This window comes from Xiphophorus couchianus, chromosome 6 (genome assembly GCF_001444195.1).
Source record: "Xiphophorus couchianus chromosome 6, X_couchianus-1.0, whole genome shotgun sequence".
Classification (NCBI taxonomy): Eukaryota; Metazoa; Chordata; class Actinopteri; order Cyprinodontiformes; family Poeciliidae; genus Xiphophorus; species Xiphophorus couchianus.
The window spans coordinates 7,106,985-7,127,894 of NC_040233.1; the positions used below are offsets into that span (position 1 = coordinate 7,106,985).

Below are 20,910 nucleotides of genomic sequence, written 5' to 3' on the forward strand. Positions count from 1 at the left end.
TTTTTATACAGTCAAAGCCTCTAGCCACCTCCTTCCTCTGCATGTGATCACACAAGAGGGCAATAATAACCGAAGATGATGAGTACAATGAGCTACGAGGGAGAGGGCAATAAACTCCGTAAATGGCCGTTTGTGGAGTTCACATGCAGTGAGTAAAACGCTGACGGCTCACTGGGGTAATCCGTTAAATCACCTTGCGGCCAGTGAACTCTCCCGCAATTGTTTTATGGTCATAACCTTCGGTTTTACTAGGGCTGATTGCAAAAGAATCAAACCCAAAGTTTTGTTTTAAAACTCTAACCTTCTATTTGCATTTGTTATCTGGGTGGAGGAAATGGCTCGTAATAAGATAATCAAGTTCTTATTCAAGGTTTTTATTCATGGCCTGGACCTGAAAAAGCTCAGGAGGAATATGATTGGAGTCATTTTAGCGGGCATTCATTTGTCAAAGGGGATACATAATTATCTTGTTAGTAGGTAGAAAAGCTGAGCAAAAGCACTTATGCAAAGCTTGATTATGAACTGTGCTTTTGTTCTCTCCGTGCTCCTTTCTCCTTCCTCTGTTGATCACTCGTAAAATAATGCACGGTAATCAAAAATGTATTTAATGCAGTTGTGCAATTTTGCGGAGAGGCCCTTGAATAAATAACTAGGGTTTAATGCCACGGGTTGTTGAAACATTGAAATTCGATAAGACCAAAGTTTTTGCCATTTAACCATCTATTCTCACTAAATTCTCATCAACCTCAGTGTCTCTGAAAACAGACAGAAAGTTTGGGCTAAAATTGCCAATGACTCCATAAGATGTCTTTGATATTGATTCACCAATGTCTCGATCACCCGAACCGCGCGCATTATACAGGGAGGGAAAAATTTCTTCAATGTAACAATTACACATTTATAAAGCAAACGTCGTGATGGGCATAAACAAGACGGGAAAGAGAAAGGTTCTTCCAACAACAGCGAAAATCTGCAAAGGGTGACCTAGAAGCTTTTCCACGGGCCCCCCCGCCCCCTGAAAACCTCTTGACCTCAACAAAATGGAAAATCACAAAAAGAAATCGTTCTGGCAGAAGATTTAATTAGAAAATTCCCCAAAAACGCCAAAACACTTGATCAGATAAAGAGGACTTGACGACCATACATTTCATTTCGGCCTTTCTAAGATTTGTTTTTCTTCTTCTGTAGAACCCATTGACACAGATTGTAATCTTTTTAAATGTTCAACAGTATTTTTCTAGTATTAAGTTTATTCAATTTGTTCATTTGATGAACAAATAATAATCAATTTTATAAAAATAACCATTGTCCTGCATGTAGGCCTTCTAGATAGCGGCTAATTTGTAGACGCACCGCCTGGTTGGACTTTCTATTAATAATCATATATGCTTGGATAGCATCTGTTGCAGCAACAAAATAAGTTTATAGACTGTAGATAACATATCTAGTGTAGAAGATATTTGTGACTAAATAAATTTTTTTGGGGGGTGGGCAAATGTGTGTTTGCATGTAGCATGTAGGTATGACTTGTGAGTTTTGTCACAACAGTCATGATGTGGAGATGTTTTAGTGATCAAAAAAAAAAAAAAAGCTGCTAAAAGCTGTAAAAGACTTGAGACTGAGACGGAGGTTTACTGTCCAGCAGGACATCGACCCTAAGCAGTCAGCCAGAGACACGATGAAAAGGTTTATATCAAGGGATATTTTGTTTGCTATCATGACCCAATCAAATTTCTGACCATAATCCAATAAAGTACCTCAGACTATATATATATATATATATATATATATATATATATATATATTGACAGATGCTCTCCGTCCAATCTCACAGAGATTGAGCTACTTTCCAAATGAGAATGGGGAGAAAAAAAATTTATCAGTTTCTACATGTGCAAAACGGCGACATATCCATAAAGCAAAACGCGCTTCTATCAAGTCAGTAATGCTGAATAAAACAGCACACTTCCTATTTAAAATTTTTATTTGTAAAATTTCAATTGTCATTTCCTAAACTTTTACGCATTTTTAAAAATTTGTAAAAAAAAATGTTACTTTTTTTTTTTTACACTTTTATTTGTAAGAAATTTGCCGTTATGCACTCTCATGTAGGTCTGTCAACAAAAAAAGATTAAACTGCACTAACGTTGGTGTTGTGTGGAGCTTTGCTTTACAAAGCATTGTCCATAATTTGATATCTCTGAATGTAATATTGCGTTTCTATTTTTAATATTCCCATCTACATTTCCTGTTATGAGGCAGACAGTAACGTAACCGAGGAAGCGTCTTTTTTTTTTTTCATTTGACAAATTTATCGCCTCGACACAGAAAGTCTTCTGGCACGTGGGCGGCAGCTAAGTAGATACAGCAGACCCCGACAAAAATTCAACCGCTTCTTAAAAGTAAATTCATGAGCACGCCATTCACCCAATTACAATGAAATGGTGTGGGTGCAGCACACTGCAGATGAAAACTCTCCATCAATAAGACGACTGTATGACTGAAGCACCTCAGGCTTTCAGGTCTGACTGACTGTGAATAGGTAAAAGCTTCTGATGTGCTGCACTTAAACATCGATCTTGCACGTTGCAGCCGTTTCCAGATCGCTGATAGCATTTCTGAACCACGGAAAGTCAACATGGCCTTGGAGCTCTTTATTGACGTGTAAAACATCAGATTGGCCAACATCCTATAAAAAAAAAGAAAGACACCCACTATCTCTTTCTCTGCTTTTTACAGCGTCTCTCTGGCTTTCCTTCCTCCGTTTTGTTCACGCTCACGGAACAGATCAGTGTCACCGAGTGCACTTGCACAACTCGAAGAGAGAGAAACGCATCCCTGATCAGATTTATCAGGCACAGCGGCAGATTGGTGATCATTTTGCATCGGCTCTGCCTTGCGAGCTTGCTAGCAAGTTAACCAAGCAAGCTAGCTAATGTCCCCAACTATGGCAACATTTTGTGCAGGGGTCAACTGGGGTGAACATCTTCGGTGAGGACATTTTTCAGAAAGCCATCGTCAGCACATCTTCTTGATGAGAGGAAACATTTTTCTCGTCAGTACGACAAAGGAGGTGTCGCTAACCGTCATTCCCATTTGGTCCGCCATATTTGTTTTGTGTTGTCTGTCGGGCATCGTTTCTATTTGAGGCTTAGTCTGCTGTCATATAGTATACCATTAGCTTACTAGCGAATGACATAAGAGTCTGACACCTTTTTATTGAGTTCCTTGAAATTCCTTGAATGCCATGCAGTCACTGAGAAGGAGGTTGGGAGAACATGGAAGTGAACCGCCGTTAAGATTGATTGGCGACAACTGAGCTCCATATTTAGTGCCTTGCAAAAGAATTCATAGCAAAAATCTCACTTTTGGAGATTTTTATGACCACAGTCTTCAGTGTATTTCACTGGGATTTTATGTGATAAACACAACACAAAAAGTAGTGCATCCTGATGAGGGTCAGCGTTAAGGTTCCCACATACTCGGGTGTACTGCGTCTTTACTTTGTGAGCCGCACCGAGTTTTCATCGCCAAGTGAGACTTCATTCCACTTCATTTCTCGTGACAAATCAAATTCTTTCACTTCCTACAGTCCGAACTGCTTGCCAGCAAGTTTGAATTGTGTACATTTAGATAATCTAAAAGTGTTGTATGTATTGGTGCTCGATAGGGTCACTACTTTTTTTAACCAAATAATCATGGAGGGTGTTTCCGTCAGCTTTTCTCCTCTAGAAAACAAATATGTTGCCCATTCTTTTTTTCGAAATAAAGGGCAGAAGAAAAAAAAAGTCAGAAAGGGTCCATTTTTAAGTTTTGTCTCTGATTCTCAGTTAGGTTTAGTTCTGGACTTTGACTTGGCTTTTAAACGTAGTGAGCCTCTTAGTCTCCAGTCTTTTGTGGCCTCTAACAAGTGTTGTTCAGGGACTGGCTTGTGTTTAACTTCGTTTATCTTCTGTGAGCTCTGATCAGCTTGTTTGCTACAGTCATATGTTTCGCATTTAGGCAAAAAAAAAAAAAAAATGCAATTTTACAGTTCCACTATCTTCTGATCAGATCACCTTCTTGGACGTGTTTCCTTTGCTCCCCTGCGTGGCTTTCAGGAAACTTAAAAGTCAGAATAGTTGTCCCGTGGATCGTTTACCAGGAGTCTGTTGACTGTTTCTTCAATTCGTGCTTGTCAATTGAAACGGGCAGCCATGTTTCTAGGCCTGCCGTAATGTATCTATTTGGAGATTTTGGATTCAGCTTCATTTCTTTCCAGGCTGCTGTGTTCATTGATTTCTATGACGCTGTTTGTTCACGAATGTTCTCTAACAAGCCTACGTCTGGATGTTATGGCAACAGACCCAGTGTTTGTGTCATTTCATAGACAGACTAGAAAAAGTAAAGGACGTATGCAAAACCTTGAATTTAACAAAATAATTCTTTATCAATAGAACGTGCAAGTGCAACAATGAGGATACAAAATCAGTTATACAATTCCTTTTCTTTCGTTCCAAAAAAATACACGGCATACACGGTCACAAATCGTATTGCTCCGTGTCCATGCAATCCTTCTGCCATCTTTCTAATATAAGGCTCAACAGGAAGTAAGCTTTTCAAAATAAAACTAAATTTCACAATAAAACTGGCCTGAACAAATATCAACCTTCTTTACTAAATATGACAAAATGTAAAAAATAAAGCATAGTACAAATAATTTAAATATTTCTTATTTATGACTCTAATACTAGACAAAGATGTCAAATAGCACAGAGACGAACTTTATTTACTAATTAAGCGACTTGTGGAGGTCGGTTGCACCGGATTTTATTTAAGGGGATCTGAATAAAGAGTAAAAAGGAAAAAATTGTAAATTTCCATTCAGTTATAACAATCATGTTTGTTATTCTAAAATTTGAAAAAATGGAGGGATTGTGAATTTATTTGCAAGCCATTGCTATACGAAAAATGATCATGTCAATATAAAATGCGTGAACAATGAGTCTAAAAATGGGAGGAAAAGAGTTCGTACTCTGCTTTAGGAATATTTGATTTCAGTTCATTTAATGTCACAAAAAAAAGATAAAGGGACTTTATGGTATCGCATGCAGATCTTACAACATAAGTCCCAGTGTTCGGTTCATGTTGTAGTGAGTCATCTCAGACCAGAGAACTGGTTCATCATAGCTGTAATCCAAAGAAAGTTTCCCTTATCAACCAACAGAAAATATTTTTATACACTTTAACTTCAATTCAAATAGATTTTTTTATTTGCCTCAAGGCTAAACTTAATCCCAATTTACAGGGAATAGTGAACAAAGTGCAACTTTCCATCGCGTTTTATTGTTGCTGCTGTAAAGCGGTCGTTACACTTTAATGGTTCTGTGCAATTTAAAGGTTTTGCTGAAACATTTTTTTTTTCCGCTCGAATAAAGTCTGAACAATAAGTAACCAGGATTGCCGGACTTGACCTCTCGTCCGAAGGCACGGCGAGACGAGGTCGCGCTTTGCTTTTCGCCTCTCCCTTTGTCTTACACGGCGGACGTCGTTCAGTTCACACTGACGACGAATCCGAACAGAAGAGACAAAAACCCGAACAGCCGAACAAGTGGTTAGAGAAGAACAGGAGGAGGGGAGGGAGGAAAAAGATTCCAGAGAAAGATACATACGTGGTGCAGAGATAGGTTCCTTTTATCTGCGGCTATAGAAAGGGGGGATTTGAGATGGAGGAATTAAAAGTAGGGAGGCCTTGATATGCAAATGGGGCTGGTGCTAATCAAAGCAATAAGATTACCCTTCCAAATTGAGATGAAGAAAGGCTCCATTATCTGGGCCGAGTGTCATGTTTAATAACGCGGAACGGCATGGTAATTCAGCAGTGATGCAACGGCAGACCTGAGAGAGAGAGAGAGAGAGAGACAGAGTATGTTACATGAAAAAAAAAAGAAAACTCCGATGGGATTTTTGAATGAAAAACATAGAAATAATTAAATATATCAAAGAGAAAGTATGACCTTGCCCATATGTGTGTGATCCAGGGTGAGTGTACATTTCTGAGGAAGAAGAAATGTTGGGAAAGAAGCGAAAGGCTGGTTCCCACGAGAAACCCAAAGAGTGTGCGTCTGTGTGATTTAGACAAATTCCATGTTCTTATCTTCCACAAATCACCTGATCACCTGGTTTGCTTTTTGAATAAAAAAAATTCCTGAAAGCGCCGCCGTTCCCCACATTCCCAACAATCCAACACGCTAACGGGACAATGTTAGCTTGACTTTGTATCAGTTCTTTCTTAGCTAGTAGTTGGGACTGTGCTGCTTTTTTGTTGTTGTTAATTGTGGTTTAAATAATTAATAGCCATTTTGCTTTAAGCACAAACAAATAAATAAAAAGAAAGAGGTCATTTAGTAATAAAACTAGCTCTTAAATTACGATAATGCACACTGCTTTACATACATCTCAAGAATCCTAAGTCTTAAGATGTTCAATGTTCAATTCCTATTTATGTTATTTATTTTAGAGTTATTTTCAGGTCGCAACGAGAAATTTCAATGTAGAAAAGTGAAAGGACAATGATACATGCTATTCTTCGCAAATTAAAATCTGAAATGTGTGTCGTGCTTTTCTTTTCAGCCCCTTTAATTAGACAACCCAAAATAAAAATCCGCTGTCTCTCACCTAAATAAAGACCAAAAAAAAAAAAAAGCAATGTGGGAAAAAAAACAAAAAAACATCCACGGATGTTTAGTAGTTGTGCAGTTGAAAAATAGATAAAAAAAAAAATTGAATTAATTGAACAACTTTTCCCAGAAACACCGTGGAGTTTATATGTTCAGTTTATATGAGCGCAGAAAAGAAGTGAGAAGCAAATAAATACTAACAATCTTAATGACACCAGATTGCAAATGTTGCTTACTGATTTGGCTTTTTTTTTTTTAATTTAGCTTGTTAGATTTGTGGAACAAACCTAACACAGCTTAACAAACTATCACTTACGCAAATGAATACCAATGGCTTAGCATTCTGCTCTTTCAAACAATCTTGCAGTATGCTTACTAGAGCTGTAAGATTGTAAAATAATAAGCAACACACGTACTATACAGAGCAGATAAAGACTGTCACCAAGGAAACAAATCATGCGGCCATGTTGGATTTCGAGGGTTGTAGTTGGTGAGAAAAGTCTGGCTTTTTCATTGAGGATTCTGCATTGTGTTGACACTTCTATTAGATTTTTCCACCTAAAAGCCTCTAGATTAAATCTTCTAAGTTAAAACAGAGCATTTTTTTCTTACTTTTTTTTTTCTTTACTGATTTAAAGAGACACACCTAAATCAATGCTTTCTGGCAAGATGCTGATACTCTGGCAATGTGGTTTTACAAATTCCTTCAAATGTAGTCTATAAACCTCACCTGCTCAGAGTTGCTTTTGAACCATAACGAATGAAACACAAAGCAACATTTTGAGGTGAAATGACGACACTTGGCAAAATGAAATGTTTCAATTGTGGACTGTCTGTTCTATGACTTTGTACTTTCGAGACTTTATGACGTAGAGCACTTTGACTTTGAGCTGCCTCGTTGCTGAAATGTGCCATACAAATAAGCTTTGCTTGCTTGATCGATTGATTAATCGATCGGTTACAAATACGGTTGTTGTTTTTGAAGATTTCAGGCCCATAAAATGAAAACTGCAGTCAGGCGTTGCTTGAAGGGAAGAAAAAAAAGAATCTGTGAAAGCGATGCGTCTACTGGAGTAGAGCATGAGTTGCTCAACAGCACATCAGAACGTGCCAACAGCTCGCTGCACTGTGGAAGCATCAAGATGTCACGTATCGCATAACGTAACCCTTATGCAAACACGATAACATAAAAGTCCTGCGTTATTGGCCAAACGTGTAGAAGTGCTGCTCTGCTTGATTGAACCAGATACAATTTACTTCATGCTGCTGCCTTGTCCTTTCAGTCGTAATAAATCACCGCAGTGATGTCATAACCACACACGGGATTACGTATGTTGCCATGGAAGTGATGCAAACACACAGGAGGCTCCGATAGAGCGAATGTGAGCGGAAAGAGAGCTAGCAGAGACTGCCAATTGTTTCGTGGTAATTATACCAGTCTATCACAACTGATTTAAGCGTGACCACTGATGGTTGAAAATGCCGCGCGAGGCACCTTAAACTGAGAGCAGCCTCAGTAACTTGGGCAATGAGCCAGTGGAGCCATTAAACACCAAGACAGAAATAGGCCACAGAAGCCGCCAACAGTAAGCATTCTGTTGTTGTTATCTTTACTGTTTCTCAATCCTTCCTGACAGCCTTACCGTCCTTCAGGGGAAGAAAACGGCAGTCACTGGTGATTAGAAAGAGCCCACCACCCCTCACAGCCCCCGACATCCACCTCCGCCCCTCGTCCAGGGAGCTGAATTATGCCTGCATTAATATTTCATATTACACAGGAGAAACCACATGAGTGCTCAGCCCTTTGTCTTTTACGTCAAATGAAATGTGCTCAGCAATCATCGGAGGGTGAGGCGGGGCGGCGAGGGAAGGGGCGGGGAGAGAAAGGAGTGTCGGAGGCGAGAAGAGGGCGATGAGTCAAAACCAAAGAGAGAAAAGGAGGGAAAGGATATGCTAAAGTAATGACGGGGAAAAAGAGAAGCAAAAGGGAAGGAGAAGGAATGGGACCTCGATGCTTTGAGTGACAGAGGCAAAAATCACTCCAAAATAAAAAAGAAGAAGACAATCACATTCTTTTAGGTTTTGAAGCAAGACAATTTTTCGCCTGAGCGTTGACGTTCGACGATTAGAATCAGCTGCAGGCATAGCAAAGCTGTCAACTTTGAGGAAGTGATGAAGGTGCTGTGTGGGAATTTTCAGAGGCTGTGTGAAACAAAGACTTAAACCTTTCTTTTTTTTTTCAAAACAGGTTCAGAAATAATATGTTCCCCTTGCGTATTCATGTGGGTAGCTAAAACACCGCTAAACGCGTCAGACGTAACAACAACAATGGCGGCATACCCGTTATTGTTCCTCATCAACAAACGTTTTTTCAGCAGCTACAGCACAAAATACTCTAATCGTGCTTTGCTGTTTGCTTTTCTTGTTTTCTTGTTGTGCTTACTGCTAACCAGGTGTGGAGGCTTTATCCACATGTCCCACACTTGGTGCTTAGCGCCACTTACAGGCCAGGAGGAGTAAAAAAAATAGCTTTTTGGGCCATTCTTGTTTTGTATTTGCAAAGAGGCAGATCAAATACTCAAACAAAAGTGGTTGTTACATGTATATCTTTATACATGATATTTACACATTTATACATAGGCTGAAGATCCTAATTAGCATTAGAACGATGCTAATATTAGCTAGTCAGACCATGAAGACAACACAGAATGTCTCGAAAGGACCTTGTTGTCTAATACACTTTTAAACCGATCTAAATAAGTCACTGCTGGGAAAGCACTCTGAAATGAAAACATCATGAGCATTTTTCCTCTATGGAGTAAAAAAAAGGCTTATTTTTAATACTAAATAGCTTAATTCCTCAAAACACATTATATGTAGATTTTATTGTGATTTTCATTCGTTTTTACTTCATCAATCATTTACTTTTTTTTTATCAGTGCGTTTTAGGTTTACTACGTCATCTGTTTTAGTTCCTGACGAGGTCTCTGTGGTAGGATGTAAAGGGCGCTCAGTTTTATGTGTGCGCACTGCAAAACAGCTTTTTTTTTTCTTTTTTAAATGCTCCGCCTTTGTTGGCCGTGTTCGCTTCTTAAAAATAGCTGCGTTAAATTTAGAAGCACTAAGTGAATAAATGGTTTATTTTGAAGTTGAAAAGATGTGATTAGAGGTTAAAAATCACAGCCAGGGTGGAGTGATTGGTTTAGTGATTGAGGGTTTTTCTGAAACTGGATTGCTTTTTTTGAATTTATTTATTCTTTTAGTATTTTTTTTATCTTTGTGATTTTTACTTGAACATTTGGAAACATAACAATGAAGCCACCTGTATTTGCCACTAACATGTGATTGTTGTGGTTGCTGTTTTGCCTGGGCCCAACATATGTTTGAGCATCATAAGTGAAACAACCGACACTGTAAAGCAATAGGTTAATTTGCAGACGTAGTGTTATAAAATTCAACCGTTTAGACTGAAAAAAAAAACGGACTTATTCCTTGTCTTGCTGTCTAAATATAAATATTTTCTCCACTTCTGCTCCTCCGGGTCCACAGTCCTTTAAGTGTCTCCATGTCTCCACACACCTGACTTGAATAAACAGGCTTCGGCAGGATTTGGTGGCAAGCAATCATTTGATTCAGGTGTGCTGGAGCAGACGCACATCTAACACATGAAGGACAGAGTCCAGCTCTGAACAGACAAGCATGGGTGTAAATGATGTCATTCCTTCTTTTTGTCCTCCATTCTGTGCCTTTTGTCCTTCCCTCTTTCCTTCATTTCTGTCTTCTTTTCTTCTTATTACTGTTTTAATCTTTCTGTCCTAGAATTCCTTGATTTCTTCATTTCCTCTTTCATTTGGTCCTCTTTTTATTTATTCATTTGGTAATATATTTTATTTTTGCCTGCCATCAGTTCCCGGTCACCTACCTGTCTTACGTTCCTTCCTTCCTTGTTTCCTACCAGCTTTTCTTCATAGCTTCCTTCCTTCCTGTTTCTGTTTTATAAAGGCCCCCAATGTAAAAACTGACCACTGTAAAATATCTTCGGTTATTTCCAAGGAAACTTGGTAGGAAATCATATTTTAAAAGACATTTATATGAAAGATAATAATAAGTCAAGTTTTCACTCACCGGTCAACATATTTATTCATTCAAAATAATTTACATGAATGGTCTTATTAATCTCCAAATTGTAGTAGGTTAAACAAAAGACCTGCTGTTGTGTTTCTATCCTGGGAATTCATACGTTTTTTGCTTAACAATGTTCATCAATCTCTGCTAAATATACACAAATTTTGCTATAAAGTTGCTTCATAATGGCTCTGTTTAAAGTTCAGCTGCTCAGGTTGTTTAGGTCTCGTGGTTGTTTTATTATAGCAATCTTTATATTTTTCTACCCCAATCTTCCAGACCAGTGTTTCCCAGAAAACATCAGGCCGTGGTTTAGAGCTTTTCCCAAAGATTGCAGTTCAACAAAAGCCTGCTAATCGGCCATCAATTGAAATCCGGGAAACATCTGATACATGCAGGGCAGTGTGAGCTAAAGACCAGGGTTGGGTCACAAAACCCTGGACCATCCTCTGCCGCTGGATGGTTGATGCCATGATTCTCTTTGTACCCACTGTTGGAACCTTTTGTCTCCTGCTTAATTTCGTAACCCGTAATTAAAAATGATTTTGTGCAATCTACTCATTGTCTAATGCAGTGGTTCCCAAAGTGGGGGGCGCGACCTCTAGTGGGGGCACAGTGGCATTGTAGGGGGGGGGCGCAGGAATCAGTATGGATGAATGAAGAAAAAAAAAAAACAGTTACACAAAAGGGTTTCACTGTAAAGACGGTTTGTAGTTTGTTTTGTTGCAACCTGAAGTGTGAACTAAACTTCAGTGGAGTTTGAAAACAAAATATGTGTATAGGTTTAGGTCTGGTTGAACGATGTGTGTACCCAGGGATTTTATTGCAATCCATAGGGGGGCCCAGAAAATCTTTGGGACTGGTCTAATGTAAAGGAATTCAATCAGGAGTCCCAATCTCATGTATTTCACAAGTGAATTAGCCCAAAGGAGGATAGGAATAACTGGGTGTGTCGTCTGAAAACAGTACGCAATCAAATCAAATAATCTGTGAGAAAGGAGGGTGTGTATGATTGCTTTATCTCAGTGACTTATCTCCCAAAATACAGAAATTCTTTTGATGCTAACGGAAGTAAACCATGTTTAAGTATATGAGTTTGATTGTCGCAAGAAAAGGTAAAGAGTTCAGGACTACCTCGCCATGAGACATGGAGCCACTTTATTTACCTTTAGATAAGCAAAGATAGATGCTGATCTCAAAGGTCATGCAGGGAGAATAAGATATAGTGAAGACATTTTTGCTCAGCATTTCCCATGTAAACTCAACTAGATTGAGAATTTGGGACTCTGGAGGTCAACTCGAACTTACTGCGCTCTTTCTGCCATTGCTGAGTCATTTTGTTTACCTTCTGTTTTTATGCTAAAAGTGGCAACGGCCGTCCAGGTAAGTGTCATGCTCATATGCCCATAGTTGGTGATTGTAGCAGTGAACGATGGCTGCATAGACTCCACCACTGTTCTGGAACTATCCAGACCCACACAGCGTATTCTGAAACATTTCCGTCAGAACAAGGATTAACTTCTTCATCACTAACTAATTTCTTGTCTGTCCTGTGTGTCTCGGTGTGGCCCTGACAAGAGTGAGGACCTGTCCATGTGCACCGCTCGCTGAAGATGATCCCCGTGAACCAATGAAGATAAAGCAATGAACAGAGAGGTTGTGTGCTTGATTGTACAATAAAATTGCACTATGTGTTTTTAATCTTAAAAACAAAATGAAAGTGTTTAACCTGAGCTTTCCTTTAGGCGTAAATGTAGCATTAAACAAAAGGTGCTTCTCAAAAGAAGCTTCTGAATGGGAAACAGTAAGTATTTCTGCCATTTTGCTCAAGTACGCCACAGTTACAGCGTCACGTCCATTCAAATCAAATCACCAAACACCCCCTTGGGCAAGTGTTCTTTGGAAACAATCGCCTTTATGTGTATGATTGTTCGTCCCACAACAAATAATAAAAGCCATAAATCAACCTGTCTGGCTGTCAGGATAAATGGCACATCCCCCATGAAGCAGCGATAACACAGATACAGGTGGTGCTGAGTTCATCCCATTGTCTGGAAATAGGGCTGGTATCACCAGCAGATGGGGTTTCTCTTGTGGAGCACCGAGACAAACGTTCACGACAAAATGACTGATTGGTGATCTTTACAGGATAAGATTTGTCCTCGAGGTTTAAAATAGACATTATACCTCCTTGAAAAGTGGAGTTGTTCGAGCTTCTTGGTTGTTAATTACTCTTAAAGGCTGGTTTGCTGATTAACACTCGGTTTTCCAGTGGATGAGAGAGTGTTCCCATCACGCTGAGATTGCCGCAGCCTCTTGTTAACCTTCATTGTTTGAAACAACCCCATAACTCACCTTCAAGCATACTTATCTGCCTCTTTGTCCCAAAGCTCTCTCACTATCAACAATTATGTCTCTGTTTGCCGGCGTGTGTGTGTGTGTGTGTGTGTGTGTGTGTATCTCTGTCCATCTCACCGGCTGCGAGGTTAGCAAAAGCACTTCAATATCCTCTCACGCTAACCTGATTATTAATTACAGTGTGCCTCGAGCTGACCGCAGCCCAAACACCGTCTGGCACAGTTTCCAAGGAGACCGACACAAAGTCATTCCCAAACAAGATTCAGCAACAACAAAAAAAAAAAAAAAAGCAGAAAAAGAAAAAAAAAAACTGAAGCGGTTGCTCGGCTTCTAAATCTTCTCGTGACTTTATCGGCGGCGACACTAAAACAATTTTAATCACGGCGCGCGCCGCTCAAAACTTACTCGAGCGTGTCACGTGCGAGTAAAGAAAAAGCATTAGCCTAACGGCTGGGTGACGCCTCTCGCTAGCTTGGCATTGTGTGAAAAGCTTTATAACTCGCTAAGAAGTCAAGATGAAGCCCGTCATCCGGAAGCAAAATTATAAGTTGATCAAAGTGACGGCGAGCCAGAGAGTCGGTTATGCCTGAGCAGAACAGCACTCAGCAGTAATGAACCTGGAGCCGTGCCTGCAGTGAAGCGGAGGGACATCAAGCTCTGAATGGGCGTCTGGCAGCCAGCTGTACGTATGTATGCGTGTGTGTGTTGCTGGTAGCACACTTGTGTTAATACAAAGGGTAGATTAAGTACTTGCCAGCAGCAAAATATGGTTTTTAATGCCACACAAGTGAGTTATTTTAGAAGTTGCCAAACTGTGATGTGAAGCTTTGGAGGTACACAATTTGCCAAAAATACTCACACGATAACATTCTCTGTCAATTTTTTTCCCCCCACTGATGTAATTTACACTGGAGATCAGCATTTTAGAATAATATCAGGAACACATGATCTTTTTTCAGAAAGAAGCTAATCTTTTTTTTTGCTCAACATTTGAACGCTTTTGAACATTTGAAATCGCCATCTGCTACTTAGAACAGAATTTTGACAAAAAACAAACAAAAAAAACAACAAAAAACAAAGGCATTTCATCAAATTAAACTTACATTTACAGGTTACAACAGTTAACAATTAATGATTTTAGTACAGCTGGAATGTGGTCACAAGTTTTCTCCTCCACAGGTTGGATACTAACGCCTACATCAGTGAATGTTTAAAAGTTTATTCTGTACTGCAGGTGCTGAAGTTAGCCAACGAAAGATGTAGAAACACTCAAGTCATGTGACAAAACTGAAGAACATTACTTTAAATATCGATTACTAAGTACACTATCATGCTGTTTTTCAGAAACTTTAAGAAACCCTAGATCACGGGTGTCTAAAGAGTGGCCCGAGGGCCATTTGTGGCCCTTGGAATGATTTCATGCGGCCCCACAAATTTGGTCTGTCCAGCATGCAGATACAGATGGAGACTTTTTATTTTTAATCAGGATAAAATTATTACCGACACAATTCTCTTACCATGGAAAATACAAAGTACAGCACAAAGTATTTGCCTTTTTATAACCAATGATAACTAGAAACACGTTGATCCAGAGATTTTGACTGGAAAGCCGACTTTGCTGCATCCAAATCACCTGCTGTTTAAAACCCTTTTGTCCCCTTAAAGGAACCAAATTTAGTGTCAGTAGCATTGGTTCCAAGAGAATCTGTTGGTTGAACTTGGATAATTATAGCAAGTGTTTTGAGAGAGAAAGTGACCCAAATCTTGTTCCTCAATCTGAGAATTAGTTAGTTTAATAGGGTTCAAAGGAATTTGAAAAGTATTATATTTATTATTTTTTCAAAATAAAGTATTTATCCTCATTGTGACTTGGCATCAATATTTAACACACAATCACAATCAAGTGATTATTGGCCCCAGTTTAAATAATTGGCCCCAGTTTAAATAACTGGGGCCAATAAAGAAGTCAGAAATACTACTGAGTAGTTTCACTTAAACATTGACCATATGTTTAAATACATCAAGCATTAGATGTCATTTAAGGTACATAACCTGAAAATATTACCTGTGTGTGCCCCAAAAAAGATTTTTTGGGGTAATTTTTCCAAAGATCTATGGTGAGACTTGAACTTTTACTAGAAAGCCGCTTCCAATGATTGCCCAGTGATTACCATATTCAAAATATAGCATCAGAGTGGTACCGTAGAATACAGAACTCTGTATCAATATCCAGTCTGTGTCGTCTCAAGCTTCGGCCATATCCGACTGTTGGCTCTTCTGGCACGTTTTCTTGGTTTAAGACAGTTTCTTTTCTGTTTGACTTGATTATTTTTTGCATCCCTTGTGTCCCTTAAGTGCTTTTGGTCTTCTTTGTGAGGTAGCTTTGGCAGTAAAAGTTACTGAAGAGAACAATGAGGCTGAGCGAATAGGCCAACACGACAGCGTTCATGGAGTCGGGGAAGTTGCAGTCGACAAGCAGGTTGTAGGCGGTGTGCGTGGTGACGACGAAAAACTGCAGCTGATCAGAGAGACAAGAAGATGGCAAATGACTAAAATATGCATTCAGGAGACATCATCAACACAAAACATATTTATATTAAACTTAGTGGAGAAATCATAATAAAATAGTTCATCTGTGCCGAGCAGAGAAGCACATTTACCTTAATAACACAGAACTGAGCAAAAGTTTTGACCTTCTAATCAAATAGTCCGGTTATTAGGAAAAATAAGTTGATTAAAAAAAAAAAACTTGTTTTGCTTCTCATCTATTAAAATTTCTTTGTTTTCTATAAATCTTTTTATTATGTCTTTAAAAGTTCTTTGTTTTCCAACTACAATAGTAGAACACTTTAAATAATTTGATATGTTCTAACAAAGGAATCTTGTTCAAAGCATCAAGCTTGATTGTCTTATTTCTTGTGTTCTGATTCTACAAGCCTCCCAGACTGGACCCCAAATTAAAGGAAAAGTTCAGCTTTTTTTTAAAGTTAGGCACTAAGTTTTTTATTAGTAATAGGTCACCTACATATGGTAGAAAGAGTTTGTAGAAAAGTAAATAGAATCTTGAGAGAGGAAAAACGCCATCTGTTAGCCAGTTGAATCCCCGGATTTAGGTAATACCATTTTAAAATAAAATGAAAATCTTGATATCCAGGTCAACACAATTCTCTACAGTTTTCTGCAAAAATGACCAGATTGTGGTATGACACCAGGGAACTATAACTAATGATAATTTCACAGATCCTAACCCACTATGATCAACATTTCTTCTAGCAGAGAATTGTCCAGGTTTGATGGGCAGCCTCCAACGTCTAATTGGGTCTTTGTTTTGAAAACCATGGAGACCACCAGCACATATTTTATGCTATTTTATAAGCAAACACCAGGTTAAAAAATTGTAGAGGTGAAAAAAACACTTATTCAAGTACCGATGTATCTTAGCTTCATATTATCTCTGACACTACCGTCCGTTCTTACCAGCTGCAGAGAAGTGAGGTATCGCTTCCACCACAGATACTTATTCATGTGTGGCCCTAGAGCGGCGAGCCCGTAGTACAAATACATGACTATGTGGACCAGGGTGTTGATCAGACCAATCAGAAAAGCTACAGACAAATACACAAGATGGGTTATTTACAGAGTTGGGTAGTAACTATTAAACATTTATTCAAATGCATTTACTTGTGGAACTTTTTTTTGGGGAAAAAGAACCTTTAGTAGTATTTTTACTATGATGTACTTTTTACTTTTACTTAAGTAATTTTATCATGAAGTATCGCTACTCTTACTTGAATAAAAGTTCTGGATTCTCTACCCACTGAATGAAGAACAAACAAGTTTGAATTAAAAAAAATCACCAGGCACAGACACACACCTGCAGCTTTTGTTAAAGTTTCATAAATTTTATATTGAAAAAAAATGATTTTGAAAAAAAAAAAAAAAAATTGTGTCTGATTTTGTTATTTTATTGTTACTTATGTGAAATATTGTCATTTTGGTCCTTAAAATACCAAAATTTCCACTTAACGTAATATTATGGTCCTTCTGACAAAGTAATTTTAAAACATTAAATGATTGATAATTTGATCAGTTACTACTTGAGTAGACTTTGTACCAAAAGGAAAATACTTTTCCTTGAGTAAAAATACTTTTCTTTGAAGTAGTGCTAATCTTACTTGACTACAATTTGTGGGTACTCTGACCACCTCTGTTTGTTTATCATCATCTTATTCGTGGTACAGTCCTTGTGGATTCTGCTAACACAAAGTGAAACGTACTCACACTGACCCCCGGCTACATATTTAACCCCAGCCCACCAGTTAAAGATCATGGTCGCATGGTGATAGACGTGGAGGAATGTCAGCTGACTGTTCTTCTTCCGCAGAATGAAAAATATCTGCAAACCACAAACACACTAAATGAAGCAAGAACAAAACATTTAAGGCCATACCGCAGTATACTCCTGGTTAGGGTGACCAGACGTCCTCTTTTTCCCGGACATGTCCTACTTTTCAGACCTAAAAAGATGTCCGGGGGGAATTTAAAAATCGTCCGGGATTTTGGTCAACTGCAAATTACGTAATCCCTGAGCCGCGTCAGTGCGGGCAGCCCTGTTCTTAATCAGAAGATGGCTGTCAGTACGCCAACAACATGCGAAAGCGCAAATGTATGTAGTTTTCCCGCTTTTAGACTTTCTGTCCAGCACACCCCCCACCCCCCACCCCCGCTGCAGGTTGTCCGGGTTTTCCCAAAGTAAAATATGGTCACCCTACTCCTGGTTATAGTTGTAAATAGACACCTGATGCATATTTTCCTGCAGCATAATTGTGTAGTAAGTCATACAAGTGTCTGAACTTACTCTTATGGATGTTTTTTTATGCTAAAAAGATACATTTTCTCTTTATTGAACTGATTTTGAAATAACCAAGTAAGGAATCTGACTGAACTACATAAAGCCTAACAAATGTTGGTCCAGATTTGATGCGCTTTTATGTTTTGACCAGTGGAGGGCAGTCTTTCTTTAGCTTGACCTTGTCAAAACAATATGCAGTGAAGCCAAATTAAAACCTGTGTTAAAATGTCCAGGAGAAGCATTAACTTATGTTACAGTTATATAACTGCGTGCAGCTCCGGTGTGTGTACTCACCGTGTCACTGAGCTCTATGACTTTAGAGAAGTAAAACCACCAGCAAACTCTGGCCATCTGTCCAACACAACACAATGAGACATCAACACTTTCATTTCAGGTATTAAGCTGTTCAATCTGATAAATTAAAGGGAAAAAGAAATCTAATTTTATTCAAATTCGAAAACACTTTATTGATCACAAAGGGAAATTAATTGTTCGATTCAAATTCTTCAAAGACTTATTGTAAAATCTAAAAGATTAGAAAACTGTGAAAGATTAGAATTCATCTTTGGTTAGTTATAGTCTACTATAAAGCCCATACCTACATTTGAACTACAGAAAGTACATTGCATAGTAAAAATGAGCTAAATTGTTTTAATTATAGAGGCTAATATATCAGGACATATATATATATAAAAAAATTATTTGCTCCAAGCTGTTACCATGGCTGGCAAATTCCAACTTTTGCAAAAAAAATAAAATAATCCAAACTGTCAGACTCAGTTTTTCCAAATTTTTAGTCCTTTCCTTTGTTTTGAAGTCTAAAATACTAGAGTTCATTTTGCATGATACTCGAAAACGAGACTGTAACACAGAAAGTCCAAAATTCAAAATATTCTGAAAAAAATAAAACAAAATAAATCCAAAAGCGAACCAGGAGGGCAAAATGAAACAGGACGGACTTACGGCAGGCAGCATGGAGGAATGTTAAACAGACTAGCACTGAGAAGATGAACAAGTGAAGAACAATGAAAACCAGTGAACTTATATACTGAGGGAAGAGTGGAGAATGACAGAGAATGTAGGCGAATTAATCAAGGGAAGAGAACAACTGAGTTACGGCGAAAAATAACACAAAGGAAGCCGAACAGAATGAACGTAAGACTCAGTGAAGCAAGGCTAAAAGAAAAGACACAATGAAGGACACAGAAGGAAGGAAAAAGAAACACAATCCTTAAATTATTAAACTACAAATAAAGTATATTTCCATTTACCCGTAGAGCCAATGGATTGTTGCTGTAGTCGACCGGCTGGCACAACAAACTGTAACCGGCCAACCAAGATGATGCTGTGAACTAGAAATGTGGAAAAACATTGCATTTAAATAATTGGGTTCTGGTGGTGCTACCTCAACTTTACACGTTAACAACTTCCTGCCGGTTATTTTAACATTAAAATCAGTGGAAGGCTTAAACAAAAAAAAAAAATATATATATATATATATATATATATTTCCACAAAATATCTCAGTTACGTTGAGTTCCCTTGTTTGTGTTCAGAGTTTACCTCGTAGAACATGTAGGCAGACAGGCAGACCATGGCAAAATTGTAAACAACCAGGACGGGTTTGAGGTTGACGGGCCGCCTGTTCGCCATCAGCTTTGGCCCCGCCCATACAGTGATCAGGTAGCACAGGAATATACAGGTAATTGGCACAGGGGAGTAGACCAGCAGCCAATTGTCTGTCCTTTTGTCTGTTCAGTGAAATATGAGAGGAAAGTTACAGCACAAAATACTGCCAAACTATGCAAGGTTCTGTACGGTAACGAGCTGAAAAATATATTCTTACCTCCATTTTCCAGAATGCTTTGGTAGAATAATTGGAGTTTCTGCCACTTGGTGACAGCATTGCTACCCTGGGATGAGCACATGAGCATAATGCAGTTTTTTTTTTGCTTGTTTTAATTGCCATACCTAGCTTTAGAGCTTGAACTGAAGAAGGCAAACTCGAGAAATAGCTCGAAAGATAAATTTCTCAATGGCAGAAATGGAAACAACATAACAATCCACATCCTAGACGTTACAGGTTCCATTACAGAGTGAATTTGTAAGAACTCTGATAAATGGTGACCTATAGAGCCGCATAGATCCAGAGTTTGGTCTGACAGGACCAGCATTGGTCCGCAAATTTTACCTGTTGGTTATGTAAAGAAGGTACTCTAAGAAGAACCCAAAACTTTTTCGCCCAAAATGCTTTGAGCGGTGAAAAACCCTGAACTCAGCATCCCCACTGTCTGCAATTTAATAGTTTGTTGCTGAACCTTTTAAGGCAATCAAAGTGATTTCTGTAACTGCCAATGAGACTTCCGCCCCCGTCCACATGTATGTTGTGGTTGTTTCTACTGACGCTCTAGAACAGGGGTCTCAAACTCCAGTCCTCGAGGGCCACAGACCTACAGTTTTTAGATGTGCCACAGGTACAAAACGCTGGAATGAAATGGCTTAATTACCTCCTCCTTGTGTAGATCAGTTCTCCCAGCCTTGCTAATGACCTAATTATTCTATTCAGGTGTGGTGCAGCAGAGGCACATCTAAAAGTTGCAGGACTGCGGCCCTCGTGGACTGGAGTTTGAGACCCCTGCTCTAGAATCATGTTAGCTTTGGGTCGATGCATTCCCTTTACCTCCCACGCTTAGCAGGACCTGCGATCTCTTCAAAGTTAAGGCTTTATCTTTGGCGACAGAGACGTAAGCCCCGATGTATTCACCGATCGAACCCTGATCAACGGCTTTACCAAAGAAAGAAACCTCCCACTGAAAACTTGATTGAGCCACCTAGCGATGAGCTGGGTTTTTAGCATGAGGATTATGTTGGCTAATCTCCTGATGATAGATAATAACTAATAATCCTCTTTATGAA

The 20,910-nt window shown here is 38.8% G+C and overlaps 1 protein-coding gene across 1 annotated transcript; it reads right to left on the reverse strand.

Annotated features, from left to right (window-relative positions):
• Nucleotides 1–15,083: 15,083 nt before the first annotated feature.
• On the reverse strand, nucleotides 15,084–19,928 carry elovl8a (ELOVL fatty acid elongase 8a). The gene is made up of 7 exons (XM_028020139.1): nucleotides 19,841–19,928; nucleotides 19,558–19,745; nucleotides 19,266–19,346; nucleotides 18,289–18,345; nucleotides 17,424–17,538; nucleotides 16,620–16,747; nucleotides 15,084–15,660 (listed from the first exon to the last, which is right to left on the reverse strand). The coding sequence occupies exons 1-7, from the start codon at nucleotides 19,926–19,928 to the stop codon at nucleotides 15,493–15,495; spliced, it is 825 nt and encodes a 274-aa protein (XP_027875940.1). The 3' UTR covers nucleotides 15,084–15,492.
• Between the last annotated feature and the right edge of the window lie 982 nt (nucleotides 19,929–20,910).

Excerpts from the sequence above, each read along its gene's own strand:
- elovl8a (XM_028020139.1), bottom strand. The coding sequence starts at position 19,928 with ATGCTCATGTGCTCATCCCAGGGTAGCAATGCTGTCACCAAGTGGCAG. Across the intron at positions 18,346-19,265 it reads ACAATCCATTGGCTCTACGG|ATGGCCAGAGTTTGCTGGTG; the intron begins GTAAATGGAAAT and ends TGTGTTGGACAG. Across the intron at positions 17,539-18,288 it reads TCATAGAGCTCAGTGACACG|ATATTTTTCATTCTGCGGAA; the intron begins GTGAGTACACAC and ends TGTGGTTTGCAG.